This window comes from Anabrus simplex, chromosome 7, assembly GCF_040414725.1.
Source record: "Anabrus simplex isolate iqAnaSimp1 chromosome 7, ASM4041472v1, whole genome shotgun sequence".
Taxonomy (NCBI): Eukaryota; Metazoa; Arthropoda; class Insecta; order Orthoptera; family Tettigoniidae; genus Anabrus; species Anabrus simplex.
In genome coordinates, this window is record NC_090271.1 from 139,081,899 (window position 1) to 139,098,654 (window position 16,756).

Sequence of the window (16,756 nt, forward strand, 5' to 3'; positions counted from 1 at the left end):
ACAGATGACAGAGGAAGTCAGTTTGAAAGTCGAGTACGCTCTACCACACAAGCCGCGGGAAACATTGTGCAACTCCAGTACGCTTTACTATGCAACCCGCAGGAAAGAGTTAAAGCTTGGTCTAGAATATTTCCCTTTTCTGTTGAGTGGTATCTCGTGCTATTTTATGAATTTAGTTCATGTGCACTTCAATTTTCTACTAGAAATGCCTGGTAAATAATTATTAGGGGTAAAATCCGGTCATTGAATATCCATTATTCACTAGTAGGTATTGGTTACCTGTCAAATTCCAAGTAAGGTAATAATATTTCATTACTGCCTAAGAAAAATTTAAATAAATAGAAGTGCAGTTCAGTAATAATTTACCTGAATGATACTGAGAGTTATGAAGTAGTTACTTACAAAAAAAAGAAACTTTTAATTTTCTTGAGACTCATTTTCAAGGATGTTTATTTCTCTCTAATTTATTTATGCACAGATTTTCACATTACTTTTTGATGTCATTCCTTTATTTTTTCATTGGAATTTTAAAGATACTTGGCAATGGTGCATCATATTTCAAATTTTAAATCACGTCACTTTTTTTTCTCACATCTTTTAAGTCTTTCAGTTTTATTAGATATTTATGTTTAACCCCTTACTGCATGACTTTTTTTCTTCCTGAAAAAATTCTGACTGCTTAAATATAGTGTCCTGACTATGGAAAAATAGTTTTTAAAATCTGAACTTCATGTGGCAGATCTTTGTTGTTGGTTTATAGTTTGTGCCATATACAGGACAGCCTGCAATAACGATTATCCTTCGATGGTATCAGTGGTAACTTGGAAACAGAAAATAGCATACCGGTACATTCAGAGAGGGTTATACATATCCAATTAAAAATACTACACTTGGAAGTTTAGTTTTAATCTATGAAAATGACAAAAGGTTGCAGAAATTACACAAATTTAACAAGTCCTCACAAACCATGATGCAATAACAGCTAGTTCTTATGACACTTGCACACAAATACAGCTAGTTCTTATAACATGACACTAACCTAGCTAGTCCTCATGAAACTTCATGAAGCAGTTTCTGTCCGTGTTTAAGCACAATCCTGCATTGCACTTCTGACAAGTTACAAAAGATTTTCCTGTGCAGTCTGGGTACTTGCAACGACCACGTTTTTCCAGCCAAATTGGTATGCGATTTACTCCGTCCTGTCGTACATCGCGCTGTGGGAGTTCTGTTGCAGGCCCCCTCTTCTTTTTAATATCCAGCTGCTGTTTTTGGACTTCGTTGCTTGGCCTACCTCGTTTTCTTGATACCGCTTTCCCTGCTCTACAGAGGGCATTTGCAACAGTTACCTTGAAATCAACCAGGGGCATGTAGTATGAGTTGTTTCTTCTCCATAGCAACCAGCTGTTTACACAAACTAAGTCTATGAGGTGAAAGAATATCTTCAGATACCACTTCGTTGACCTGATTTGAATCCTGTAATATCCCAACATGGAATCTAGAAGATCTACAACCCTCACATAGTCATTGTAGACTATCATGGAACATGGACAAGTTATCATTCTGTGTTCATTTTCCTTTCTGAATAGTCTTTTCTTTTCACCTTCTGGTTTGCAACCGACATATGTTGACAAAGTGTTCACTACTTTGTTATCGAACCATGAAACTACTGACAGTTCTACACCATCCACTATTGCAACTTTTTGACCATGCTACCTCATCCCTTCCTCTTCATTTCTTTCTCGTTAGTCATAACACAGTAAGGTACACGACTGGAACGAACTGTCCCTAGTGACCGTAGTCCTTCCTTGTGTAAGAATACTTCCAAAGGGACACCAGTGAACCAGTTGTCAAAAAATATCTTATGATTCACGTGTCGAGGGACTGTTTGGGTAAGCCGCACTACAACATGCTTCCTTATCAACTATCGTTCGTATACCCTTGTTTCACCCCCTATTGTAGTCCAACCCTGTTAAAGTATAGACCAAATAAAACTTCAAACACTGAAAATGTGTACGCAAGATAAAATGTCACTCAAATTAAGGGGGCTAATGACCTCTATGTTTGCCCCTTAAATCACCTTCAATATCTTCATTACCATCAAAATAGAGGACATAAAGAAATACAAGTTCTGCCCCAGACGTGAACCTGTTCCATCAAACATATGGTTCAGTCATCCCTATTCCTTCCCACTGAGCTACTCTAGAACACAGCAAGCTGGCCAAAGATTGCAGCTGATTCCATATTCTAAGTATAGTCACAAGATACAATGCCCGTTGTAAGAACATTTCCTTCACATACGGGGGCCCATTAGAAGAGAGCATTCAGAATTCCTATCATTGAATAGTAAGTGCCTGCTGGAGAGGATATTCAAATAAATCAATTTTGCACAATTTGCATAACTACAGAGACCAATGTTTTCTGGTAGTTTATGAACAGTTCATAAACTACATTATAATAAGCAGCTAGTTCACCTGATATATAAATTGATAATAGACTGTACATCTTTTCTCACTGAATAATTAACAGTTACTTATACCAGTTTATCAATGCAACTTTCAGTTTAGATAAGGTGGTAAAAATAAATGTGAGAGTTACCAATGAGGCAACTTGTTAATCATAAAAATCTGAAACTACAGTCATCACAACCCATTGTTCATTCTCACAGTCACTACACTGTAGACAACAGCATTGAATAGATGCTTCATTTTACAAAATGTAAACTATTAAATTCATTAAGAATTGCAAAAGGATCTGTTATAACAAATTAAATTTGAGACTATTAAAATCTTTGGTTATTAGCTCCAAATTTGCAAAGTAAATCAACAATTCCAGAATGAGTATGTAGAGTTATTACAAAACTGAAACCTACCTGACAGGAATTTTTTCCAGTTTTTTATTAATGTCTTGGACAAACTTATAACTTCTTCATCCGAGCTTGATTTACGAAGGGCATTTACAGCCATTCCAATTCTCGTTTTTGTAAGAACTTCAAGATTTACAGGTAATTTCTGAAGAGCTTTTAAAAGATCTAAAGCCTGTTCTTGCCCCTAGAAAGAAAGAGAAAAAAAGACCACTGAAATTCCATCACATCAGCAACAGACTTGTCTATTTATTTCCTACCCAGCAAGTTCTGCATTCTATACATTGCAGTGAAATGGTATACGCAATTACATCATTCTTTTATCTTCAACATACCAAGAAGCAGCAATATAATAAGTTTTACAAGAGAGATTAAAATATCTTCAACCTATATTTATCTTCAAAATACTAACAATAAATGTTATTGTGCCCCTTTAAAAGATGCTTCTCATTAACATAGTATAAAAATTTGGGTGAAGTAGCTAATAACAAGTAACACATACATACATACATACATACATACATACTGCACCTTTCAGGGGTACATTATTGGTATCGTGCCTTTACTCACAACTACCTCAAATACTCCGGCCAATAATCCATTATCTTACGTTGGGCGGTCAAAGAAATGTACTGAATCCCCACAATCATCAAGTCATCATGCAGATGGGAATGAGACATGGGTACATCACCCAAACTCTGCAACCTGATAATAATATAAATATTCAGACTTGACGCATCATTCAAATATTTCATCCCATCCGACATAAGTACTCCTTCGCCTCCACCTACTTTTATTCATTCAATCAAACACCACGTACTTTTCACGTTTTGATGTCAGCCATATATATCAATCCGGTACACGATACCTATCAGGGATAAAGATTGTGATGAAAAAATATTTCCTTTTTCCTTTTTCCTTTTTTAACGTGGACTCAACTAAGGAAAATGCACATCTTCTTTTCTAAGTTCATTCGCAAACCACCTCCGCTCAACTGTAGTCAATAACTAAGAATAACCTTGGATTCATTCACTGTTCAACATGTATGTATTCCTACAAATACCTCTTCAAATTATGAAGTGAATAAATATATAACAAGAAATTCCAATCAAAATCCTTATCACCTAGTTTATTGAAAAAAAAAAAAATGATTGCACTTGGAATGAAGTTACAAAATTATTTACATGTTCAATCGTATTCATTGAATTCCGATCCCTAATTAAAATATAGTAGATATTTCTTTAAATATTATTTACATTGTCATTGAAAAATATTATTATTTATCATTTAAGTATCTTTCAAATATCATTTAGAATTGATGGATCATCTTGAAGAATTATAAAAATGTCATGAAAGAATTATTTAAATACTAGTTAAATATCAAGAATGTCAATTTCATATCATTCAAATGTCATTTAGAGTCCTTGAAACATCTTGAAAAACTATTAAAATGTCTTCAAAGTATTACTTAAATATCAGTTAACTGTCCTTGATTTTCTCAAGATATCGGTTAAATATCTTTGGTTATGGTTTTCTCAAGTTTTTTTTTTAACGTAAGCAACATGAGCGAGTTCCACTTAACATGGCTTAAATTTGCCATTCACTAACATATCAACGAAAATCAACTTAAAGGTAAGTATTATGTCTACTAAGTAAACTTATATATTCATAATATTGCTTGTAAATGTGTAGGATTAACCTAACGTAGCACTCGTGTGTCAACAAGCAAGTCATTCTCATGGTATTGATATACCTTGATTCAAAAATAATCATCAATCCGCGAAAAATTTCGAAGAAAATTGTTATGAAGGTCACCTATTTACGGACGGTAGTTATCTAAATTATGAAGACGTTTCCTACTTCCAATCATGACTTTGACAGGAAATCAACTTGGAGATAGCCTAACATGTAAAATTCCCCTACCGGGCGAGTTGGCTGTGCGCGTAGAGGCGCGCGGCTGTGAGCTTGCATCCGGGAGATAGTAGGTTCGAATCTCACTATCGGCAGCCCTGAAGATGGTTTTCCGTGGTTTCCCATTTTCACACCAGGCAAATGCTGGGGCTGTACCTTAATTAAGGCCACGGCCGCTTCCTTCCAACTCCTAGGCCTTTCCTGTCCCATCGTCGCCATAAGACCTATCTGTGTCGGTGCGACGTAAAGCCACTAGCAAAAAAAAAAAAAAATCCTCTAGGAAAATATTAAGTTTCAACCATAAATGCGTTACTTCTAGGATATAATTTCGATAATCGTACACCATAACAAACCTGAAGGTTCAATAAGCTCATACAGTCGTATTCATATTCCATTTAACCCGACATGATACGCTACCGTATATCTCACATGGCAAGAACAAAAACTTTAACCTAACATCAGCATTACGCTTCATAAATATCACCAATTACTCATATAAACCCGTATTTTGCCGTATGCGCACCATACCTAACATAATTCCTCCTACTTCATATATTTCCATATATCCGACCAGTATTCTTGCCCACAATATCATCATGACACTGACCATATCAATAATTTCATTCACTTAATTATTCGTTGCTCTATGAGTAGCACAATGTAAGTCTACTCCATTAAACATAATGTAACAGCATGTTATAGGATTACGATATTAAATAACACAAACAATTATACATCTCCTGTAATAAAGGCATGTACACTGACTGACAGAGCAAATGCAACACCAAGAAGGAGTGGTTCGAAAGGGATGAAAGTTGGGGAAAAAACAGAGACGGCACGGACGAATAATTGATGTTTATTTCAAACCGATATGCAGGTTACACAATGCGCACGGCATCGACTCAGTAGGATGTAGGACCACCGCGAGCGGCGATGCACGCAGAAACACGTCGAGGTACAGAGTCAATAAGAGTGCGGATGGTGTCCTGAGGGATGGTTCTCCATTCTCTGTCAACCATTTGCCACAGTTGGTCGTCCGTACGAGGCTGGGGCAGAGTTTGCAAACGGCGTCCAATGAGATCCCACACGTGTTAGATTGGTGAGAGATCCGGAGAGTATGCTGGCCATGGAAGCATCTGTACACCTCGTAGAGCCTGTTGGGAGATGCGAGCAGTGTGTGGGCGGGCATTATCCTGCTGAAACAGAGCATTGAGCAGCCCCTGAAGGTACGGGAGTGCCACCGGCCGCAGCACGTAGCGGTGGGCATTTAACGTGCCTTGAATACGCACTAGAGGTGACGTGGAATCATACGCAATAGCGCCCCAAACCATGATGCCGCGTTGTCTAGCGGTAGGGCGCTCCACAGTTACTGCCGGATTTGACCTTTCTCCACGCCGACGCCACACTCGTCTGCGGTGACTATCACTGACAGAACAGAAGCGTGACTCATCGGAGAACACGACATTCCGCCATTCCCTCATCCAAGTCGCTCTAGCCCGGCACCATGCCAGGCGTGCACGTCTATGCTGTGGAGTCAATGGTAGTCTTCTGAGCGGACGCCGGGAGTGCAGGCCTCCTTCAACCAATCGACGGGAACGGGAAATTGTTCTGGTCGATATTGGAACAGCCAGGGTGTCTTGCACATGCTGAAGAATGGCAGTTGACGTGGCGTGCGGGGCTGCCACCGCTTGGCGGCGGATGCGCCGATCCTCGCGTGCTGACGTCACTCGGGCTGCGCCTGGACCCCTCGCACGTGCCACATGTCCCTGCGCCAACCATCTTCGCCACAGGCGCTGCACCGTGGACACATCCCTATGGGTATCGGCTGCGATTTGACGAAGCGACCAACCTGCCCTTCTAAGCCCGATCACCATACCCCTCGTAAAGTCGTCTGTCTGCTGGAAATGCCTCCGTTGACGGCGGCCTGGCATTCTTAGCTATACACGTGTCCTGTGGCACACGACAACACGTTCTACAATGACTGTCGGCTGAGAAATCACGGTACGAAGTGGGCCATTCGCCAACGCCGTGTCCCATTTATCGTTCGCTACGTGCGCAGCACAGCGGCGCATTTCACATCATGAGCATACCTCAGTGACGTCAGTCTACCCTGCAATTGTCATAAAGTTCTGACCACTCCTTCTTGGTGTTGCATTTGCTCTGTCAGTCAGTGTATTAAAATCTCAGGCTTTGTTACTCACGTTTGGTGACGATTAAACGTTATGTTATGTTCCTATGTCCTAGAGTACGATCTTACTTCTTTCATTTTCATTGCTAGTTGCTTTACGTCGCACCGACACAGATAGGTCTTATGGCGACAATGGGAGAGGAAAGGGCTAGGAGTGGGAAGGAAGCGGCCGTGGCCTTAATTAAGGTACAGCCCCAGCATTTGCCTGGTGTGAAAATGGGAAACCACGGAAAACCATTTTCAGGGCTGCCGACAGTGGGGTTTGAACCTACTATCTCCCGAATACTGGATACTGGCCGCACTTAAGCGACTGCAGCTATCAAGCTCGGTCTTACTTCTTTCTACATTGCATTATGGTTGATTTTCACTATGAATTACATATATCTCCATCACAACGTTTAAAAATACTGATTTTCAAAGCTTTCTTCAAGTAAACAAACATTCCTATACATGGAGTATAAATTTGTGTTATCAAAGACTACCTAGATCCGTATTCCCACATGATTATATGGATTATTTTTCAAAGACACTATCCATGGAGTTTATATCTCGAAGACCACGACATTGACCTAGCTGTACAATATTTCAACTTAGACACACACTATTATTCATTCAAATCTAATAATTTAACTACGTAAAATAACTACATGGAACTTCACTTATCTTGCTTTCGCTAACCCGCTGGGTTGGATTTCATCCTGGAACTACTTCTTTGGCCAGCATCTCGCGTTCCAAGTGCACGTCATTACTGGTTTCTGGACTTGGGCCTCGGGCGTGCAGTACGGCTGATCAGGGTACCTCCAGATTGCGATCCCATTTTCTTGATTTACTCTGCCATGGAATCTCCAATGATTACATGCGGCATAAACATATTGAAGGACGGCATTAGATGCATACTTCAATTAGGAACTGAATACTCTTGGGTATATTCTCTATCTCCCTAGCAAATAATTTTTGAAGATACAATATTTTATACAGTAATTGAAATGTTTTCTGCTTATCGTTAACTTTAAAATTGCTAGCTGGCGATCTCTAATTTTTATATAACGGCTTCTGATCAACAGTTTCAAGCTTGACTTGGCGACTTCTACTACGTGATCTGTCCTTCCTTCCTTGATCTTCTTTCACGCCCAATATTTCCAATTCGTAGTTGAGATTTGGCGAAATTTTCTTTACGTTTCATATATAGTCATAATTGTATTAATAGCAATTCTCTTCTCCAACTATAATCTCTTCTCTTCTTGTATTGAATATTGTGTGATATTTCGTTCCGATGTTGACTTCTCCTTTTTTTTTTTTTAAGTGAATGTCTTTTCAGCTTGGGATAAAAATACAATTTTTTTTACTCATGGCCGCATGGATTCTTTAGGTCTGATCGTCATAATTGTACTTCACGGCTCATTTGATTCGTTATGTCGGCATATTTTCCTTGTAATATACTCTTTTATCATATCATTTTCGTCATTCTACCGCGATGCATGGCAAATGTCAGCGATGTAACTGCCGTTCATGATGCAAACTGGGCAATGAAATGGTACAATATATATATATATACACATACACTTTTTTTATACTACAGAACTTTTGAAAGCACTTCCAATTTTGAGTTACATTTTAGAATAAAATACAAAATTATGTATATTGTCTTCTATCCCAACTTAACCCATTGATATACTAATGTGAATGTAATGAGCATCATAAGTTATGAATTTCATTATGAGTACTGTATATCTTTTCTCACTGAATAATTAACAGTTACCCTTTGATAATGTACTGAGCAAGCGCATGTATACCATTTTTTCATGTATAAGATACAGTTTTATGATACTAAGATTTATACATGTAATCCGCAGCATACTGAATTTTAACCATACCCTTGTTTGATGTGATGAAGTGCAGCACCCAGAAGAACAATTCGTTTAAGTTTTAATGGTGTAAAACACCCTAAAACACTCCGGGAAATGCAAAGCCACCAAATACTTTCACACTCATATCTCATTACACTTTTCTTGCTTGTAACACGGTCACAGCATATTTTAGGGTTTAAGCCTCTTGCCGTGTTACTGGACAGTGATCGAAACCAGACAATTCGTGAGCTCGCCCAAGAAACCGGATTAGCGCGTACGACTGTGCTTCACATCCTGAAGGAACGCCTGGGCATGCGAAAAATCGCATCACGATGGGTTCCGCATGATTTGACGAAAATTCACAAATGGTTGCGTTACGATGCTGCTAAGACGTGTGACTTTGATTTGACTTTGAAGATGAAGGAACCACTTCATGGCATTCGCTTCAGAATTGTTGCAGAGATTCGACAGGTAGTAGACGGCTCCTTTCGCACCATCAACAGAACAGGCTCTGCTAAAGGTATACTACAACTTCCACATTGCTGGCAACGGGTTATACACAACAATGGTGACTACACTGAAGGACAGTAAAGGTTGCTAACATGTAACTCTTTTGTATCTGTTGTAAATAAATAGTTGCCACTATTTAAGTTCCAACCTTCGTAGTTCATGTACAGTAGGCGAAGATATTGATGTGATTGCCATTCTTCTTTACCTGAAATCAGCATACGGGCATTTTGGGAGTGTATTGTAATATAAGGTGATAGGAGAACAGCTATGTCTTACAGTAATATAGAACTCATGGCATCTCTGTCTTTTTCACACTGATATGTAAATTATATATGTAGGCTATGCCATACTTGTTCAAGTGGCAGGATAATCTTTTTCCAAACATCCATACTTTGACATATGTAATATGTGTTTTCACCAAAAGCATATGTACATATGGAAAAATAAAATTAAATAATTGACAAAATAAAATAAAAACAGCAAAATATATACGGTATCAAAATAATGACAAAATTAGGCAACAATTTTCCCCACAAACAGGTGCCTCTAACAATGACATTTGAAAATTAATACCCTGCATTTAACTGTAGTACGGCAGCAAAACACTTATACTCAATTTAATTAAGAGTCAGAATTATGAGAAGTGCTTAGAAAGCTTGTTACCTCATATATGATGATGTTTCTTTATCCACTGAACTTTATTATCATGTGGACCTGGATCAAATTGTTCAGTATGAAGACTTTGGACATCTAGGATGCACCGGCAGATTTGCCAGACAGGACTTCTTGTTCAGATTAGAGGCCTGATGCTTGTTGTTTAAAGGGGCCTAACATCGAAGTCATTGGCCCCTAATGGTACGAAATGAAATGACAACAAAAAATTCAAAATCATCCACTGACCAAAAGAAAAAGAAATCGTCATGAAGAAGGAATGGATGGACATGAAGAAAACAAAACAAAAAACAACAACAACAAAAACGAGCAAACAAAAAAAATTTGGGGATTCAACTCAAAAAAGGATCATATATAATTTATTACTGACCAAGGGACCACTCATAAAGCAGAATCCTGAATCGAGGATACTTTATGTTGAAAGGGGTGCAAAATCCACGTCTAAGGCCCCACAGAATGGTACATGTCGCAAGTAAAATAGAACCATGGTATTTGTTATGTTGGGGTACTAATCAAAAGTAGCGAAGACTCACAGTGTTCCACACAAGATGGTACTAATCACAAGTATTGTACTTCGTACAGGGAACGCAGGCTTATGGTGTTTCTCACACAATGGCGCCACTCATAGCCAACGCAAACCGATGAGTTTCCTCACCTAGGTGTACTAGGCACGGGTGCTGGTCCCACGGGCCCCGTGGTGTTCCTCACATAGTGGGTACTAATCACAGGCAACGCAGACCCACGGTGTCGCTGATATAGCGGTACAACTCACAGGCAACGCCCAGACCCGTGGTGTTTCTCACAATGGTACTAATCACGGGTACTGGAAACCCACAGGGGAACCACTCACTGCTGCTACTAATCACAAACCTATTGTGTACCAAATATAGTGGTACTACTCGTAAGTAAAGGCGACCCATGGTGTTCCCCGCGTGATGGTACTAATCAATAGTAGTTTCATGGTTCTAATAACAGCATCCCTTGGTCGCCCCTTTTAGCCACCTCTTATGACAGGCAGAGGATACCGCGTGTGTAATCTACATGTGCGTCCCCCACCCGCAAGGGGTAGTGTGTTTAGTCTGCGAGAGGTATTTTATTTCCCTCAAGTCCGCCGGCAAGTCGGTTAGGACTCCCCTATCTGCCACCTGGGACGCGCCACGTGGGAGTATCACCTCTCCCCCTGCTAAGCCGGCGTAGCGGGTTCGTGGGATTAGAAGCCTCCTCAGAAAATGGAAGCAACCCATTGCTTACTTTTTCTGCAGAGACACTGTGCCCACTGAGAAACTTGAAGTTTTTATAATGGATGTAATTCGTTCTTTGCAGAAAACAGGCTTGAAAATTGTTGCAACTGTGTGATCAAAACCCCACAAACAGTAGGGCAAAATAGTGTACCATTATGCTATTGCTGAAGTGGAAATCTAATGAGATCGGAGTAAATGCGATTGCTGGCGGCAACATTAAACAGAATAAATTAGCTCATAATGTTACATAAGTCCAGATTGACATAATAGCAGGATACATAGAATCGTGATGGCCATGTAAAAGACAAATAAATGGGATCTGGATTATTGAAACAAGACAACACTAGAAAAAAAGTGAATGACTTCTTGATCAGCAATTCCAACATACATACGTACTTGAGCCAAGAGGATATCAATAATAGTAGTATGTCTAGTGAACTATATTCAGTGAAAAATAAGAAGAGAGAAAGTGTAATTTAATGTAAATTGCAAATTAAGACTGGGAGAAGACTAGAGCGTTATACGCAGATACAATCAACCTGCTCAAAGAAGAGAAAGAACTTAACTATGCATTAACTTCACAATAGCCCATAAAATAAATTAATCTATATCATTTTCAATAAACTGGAGAAATATTTGAGGAAATAATTGTTTTAAAAAAATCAGAGACCAAAGCAAGCAAATTGTAAAGGGGCTAACATTTAATCAATTGGAAGGTTGTTAAAAAAAAAGTCATCACATTTATTGTCTGATACAAATTACATTTTATCCTTGCATAAACGAGCTTGATGCCATGGAATACTACTAAGAAGATGAGGGAACGGACTACCCGATCCAGCCCAAGATGATCAACCGAGATCAAAGACAACAACATCAGAATCAGCTGCTAGCTACGAGATTCGCAGGCAGTAGCTAAGCAGACCAAACCATCCCAAAAGGCGGAGGAATCCAGATAATAATTTGATAGAAAATAATTCTACAGATTACCTGCAAGTGAAATATAATTGTGGTGCCCAATGTAATCGTCAAAATTAACTTATTTTATACACCAAGCTGTCGCGAATAACTTATGTGCCAATCTATATATATTGGAGTAGGAAGTGACCCAGGTATAAATGAATCTGTCTTCCAATGGATGTTATGCCATAGATGAATCTGTTACGAGAATATGTGCAGACCCCAAATCATAATTAAGGTTAATGTAGATGCCGTTCAAAAAGTATTGAAGAGGTATTATTAAGATGTATTTTTTATTAAGCTTGGTTGTGGAAGAGTAACGTTATTAGACAGGATGAAGACTAAGAAAATATGAGAAGAAATGGCTCCTATGTAAATTATGTGTGCGAATAGAAGCAATAATACGTCGAGGAAAGTTATTCTTATGACGAATTGTAGATATTGAGAAGATATGCTATGTGAAGTGCACTGATTATGAAGTAGAAGAGCTGATTGAAGAATAAGATGAAAAATAAAGTATATGAAAGTGTATCCATCATCAAGCATAAGAAGAAATGTAATATTAAATATTAAATAAAATTGTTATTTAATAACTGATACAAGATAGGATCATACTTGTCTGTGATTGGATAGCAATGTTTTTGTCTTCGAGAATATGCATACCACCATAATTGCAGTGTACCCAACCTGAATTATTATTTTTTTATTTTTTTATTTTTTGCTATTAGCTTTACGTCGCACTGACACAGATAGGTCTTATGGCGATGATGGGACAGTAAAGGGTTAGGACTGGGAAGGAAGCGGCCGTGGCCTTAATTAAGGTACAGCCCCAGCATTTGCCTTATGTGAAAATGGGAAACCATGAAAAACCATCTTCAGGGCTGCCGACAGTGGGGTTCGAACCCACTATCTCCTGAATACTGGCCGCACTTAAGAGAATGCAGCTATCGAGGTCGGTCAAGCCGAAATAAGACTATGATACTAGGCTATGATATGGTTAAGCGGCATATACAGAGCTATATTCTTCATAACAAATCAAGTCAGGATTGGAGCTATAAAATAAATCATTACAATGAAACATGAGAACAGACAGACGAAAAAGTACTGAATCCATCAACAAATCGCAGTAAGCAGATGTTTTATCTAGCTGAAGGAAAATGCCCCAGAAGATTCGAACCTGGTGCAACCTTCTTTCACACTCACTACTCAACTTTCTGTTACATCAGAAATGTTGTTGAAGCTTGGGGAAGAGGTAAATGAAACATTTCTGAAGAATCTGAAAATGTACATCTTCTCAGAATATGAATGGTCTGAGGTGGGATGTGGTGAACTGGCATCGGTGTAGTGACAGAATTGGTAGCACTCATGTGGCTTACCACTTATATAAGCGAAATAACTTAGTTCTTCACAGTTACACTGAGGATGAATCAGCTCTTCCACAGCAGTTCGGTCCACTTTCCAAGAAGACTGAGGAAGTCCTGTATTTTAAAATTCAGGATTTCTCAAAAGGAGAGAATGTTAAGCGACCTATAATAGGAACGTTTGTAACAACTCTTAATTATTTACAACAATGGTAAATAAGGTTAGGAAATCATAATAAAGAAAGTCAATGTAAAGAAATCTTTTGTTCTGAGTTGAAGGAACCGCACTAATTTTCACAAATTCATAAGACTGTTATGTCCATTCTGCCCATACAGAACTCTACCAACATAATTATCATGTTGAAAAAAAAAGTTCATTGCTAAAATGGATTGATCTGAAGTAAGTTGTCACTCTTCTTTGCTAACAGCAAACACCTGCTCCTCAGAAAACAATCTTCCCTGTCTGAGTGAATGTTATTCATTGTATAAAGTTCTTCAGAGTTGTTATGAAGGTGACTAATGAAAGGATGAAGTAAGTTTAGCCCACTTCTGTTAGACTCAACTTTCTTCAGCTATTATTGCATTGCTCCATTCACTGAAATTGAAGCACATGTCAAAGGTAGATAGCCTCTTTAAATATTACCCATTGTTATTTACCCTATATTAATTCCTCTTTTATGCTGTGCAATTTAGCTAACAAATTATTTACACACATAGGTTTTCCACTTTCACTTCCAGACAAATGCTGGGACAATTCCTATTCAAAGGCCACAGCCAATTTCTTCCACCCACTTACTCAATTTCATTTGCTATCATTCATTTCATTGCCATTAGTTTCCCAACTGAGGTTGGTATCAGGAAGGGTACCTGGCCATAAAAACATTATATATCAATTCATCTCACCCCTGTATTAAGAAATAGGACTAAGAGGTAGAAATACATTGTTTACACAGATGGCTACTGAGATACCACATCTAATAAGCTCCCTCACTATAACACTAAAACCATTTAACAGGACAGTAGCTGTAAGTTATACATGCCCAAGTCATTCATGATGTACGGATAAAATATTCGTTAAGACCTGAAGTTCAATGATTTCAATTCAACTTCCCTTTGTCTGGATCCATGGCATGCTGGCCTTTGGTATAAATTCTACCTGCCTCTGATCCTCTGATAACACTATCCAAGTTTAATATAGAATTTGCAAAAGCTAAAAATCCACAGAACTGATATGTCGCTAGAAGGCCACCCCGTTATCTATATCATCTGTGATCCTCTGTCTCAGTAGATCCCATTGTATTCCTTCCAGCCAACTGGTGGTGTATTTTAATATGGAGATGTAATCAAAAACTTTAGTTAGCCTGTTGTTCATTCTGTGAAGTTGACCATTGTAATCTTTGTCTTTCAATTGTATCTGTAATTTTCACTATATTGCAACAGGTATTCAGTTTTTCTTTTCATCCAAATATTTTTATTCTTTTGAGGTCCCAAAATTTTCCCAAGTATTTTCCTTTCTTTCCTTTTTTGTTCCTCTTGTTCACCTCTTTTGTTCAATGTTAAACATTTTGATCCATATAATACCTCTGATTTAATAACAGTTGTGCAGTGCCTGATTTTTGCCTGGAACAACATCAGCCATTAGATATAACGGTGTTGAGTGAGTTTATAAGCCACAGCCATCTTCTTAAATCTCTCTTTGCAGGTTTGTTATCAAGTCCATTTGATTGGATCTATTCTCCCAGATATTTAAATTTATCAACTCTTTGAATATGTCCATTCTGTGTTGTTAAGTACTTTTCTCCATTGTGTCTATGTTTAATATACTGCATTTAGTTATTATATATGAAAATGAAGACCAGTTTTAATGTCACATAGAGTTTCCATCAATACTTGCACTTGTAACTTGTTTTCCCAAATTACTGCTATATCATCAGCAAAGGCAACTCCTTTCACCTCATATCTTCCTTTTACTTCCCCAAATGAATTCCTTCCATGTTTTTTTTTTTCCATGTAATCTAATTTCCCATTCCCTCATGAATTTGATTAATACCAAATTAAAGAGAAGTGGTGAAAGTCCAATGTCTTGCTGAACTCCAGTTTTGATACTGAAGGGGCCTGAAAGTTCATTTAGAAACTTAACTCTTGAAGATGTTACTGTGAGTGTTTGTTCAACCAGTTTTCTAATATTTTTATCCATCCCTAATTCTGATAGTCAAGCAACCTAGAGATTCACAAGCTTTCTTTAAATCAATGAAAGAGACAACTTATCAGAAAGAACATCAACAAGTTGGAACTGGCCTATCGACTGACAAAGAACACTTAGGCCTACAACAAGAAATGCCTGTCATGCAACCCGAAACTGATGCACTACACGTCAGTCATACGACCAGAAACTCTGTATGCCATAGAATATCTTTCATTGAAATGAAGAGGTCTTATGGAGAATATGGAAGTCAGAGAGAGGAGAATTCTCAGGGAGAACTTAGGTCTGGTAAAGGAAGATGAGGAATTCCGTCATCATTTCCCAACTCCAGTTTCCCGGGTGTGGTGTACAAGCGCTCGCCACCTCCTTCTGTCTTCATATATCTTCTGTTCCAGTACATCCTCCCATTTGTGTCTATTCCGTAGATGGCACAATTCTGAGCTCTACGAACATATATAGAAAGACCCTCCGATTGTGCTAGGAAAGGGAGAGTAGCTCCCAAAAGACTGACCAATTGCCTGTTCATCTTGTGACAGAACAAGAAGATTCGTACCACTTGGCTGACAGAAACTGAGGACACTGAAGAACTAAGAATATCAAATATTCAAGACAGAAGAGACCATGGATTTCAGGAAAAACCCCGGAAGAAAGGTACCCCTGGACAGATGAGAGAAAGGAGTTACACCAGCAGAAAATGCAAGAATACTGGGCAAAGATCAAACCCCAACAGTTGAACAAGCGTGGCCCAAAGAAGGCCCATTTGAACCAAGAAGAAGACAACTGTGTTGAGTTTACATAATGTTCTCATTCTACAGATTGTTTTAAGATTGAACATCTGCTCTAGACAAGACTGACCTTTTGGAAATCCAGCTTGGTACTACTCACTGATAGTGTGTTTTGTTTTGTTGTTCTAGATTGTGTGTATGCTACTGGCTGTAAGGATATACAACTATAATTGTTGGAGTCTGTCTGTCTTATCCTCTTTCTTGTGCACGGGGTGGATTAT

At 38.5% G+C, this 16,756-nt stretch overlaps 1 protein-coding gene across 2 annotated transcripts in view; it reads right to left on the bottom strand.

Annotated features, from left to right (window-relative positions):
• TfIIS (RNA polymerase II elongation factor) overlaps positions 1-16,756 on the bottom strand; it is a 228,798-nt gene that overhangs the window by 168,158 nt on the left and 43,884 nt on the right. The window contains exons 2-3 of one of the 2 annotated variants that reach the window (XM_067151341.2): positions 9,980-10,165; positions 2,870-3,047 (exon numbers count right to left, since the gene is read on the bottom strand). In XM_067151341.2, the coding sequence (XP_067007442.1) occupies positions 2,870-2,963 (94 nt within the window). In that variant the 5' untranslated portion in view covers positions 2,964-3,047; positions 9,980-10,165. The remainder of the gene's footprint in view (positions 1-2,869; positions 3,048-9,979; positions 10,166-16,756) is intronic. The other variant, XM_067151340.2, reaches the window with a different exon arrangement.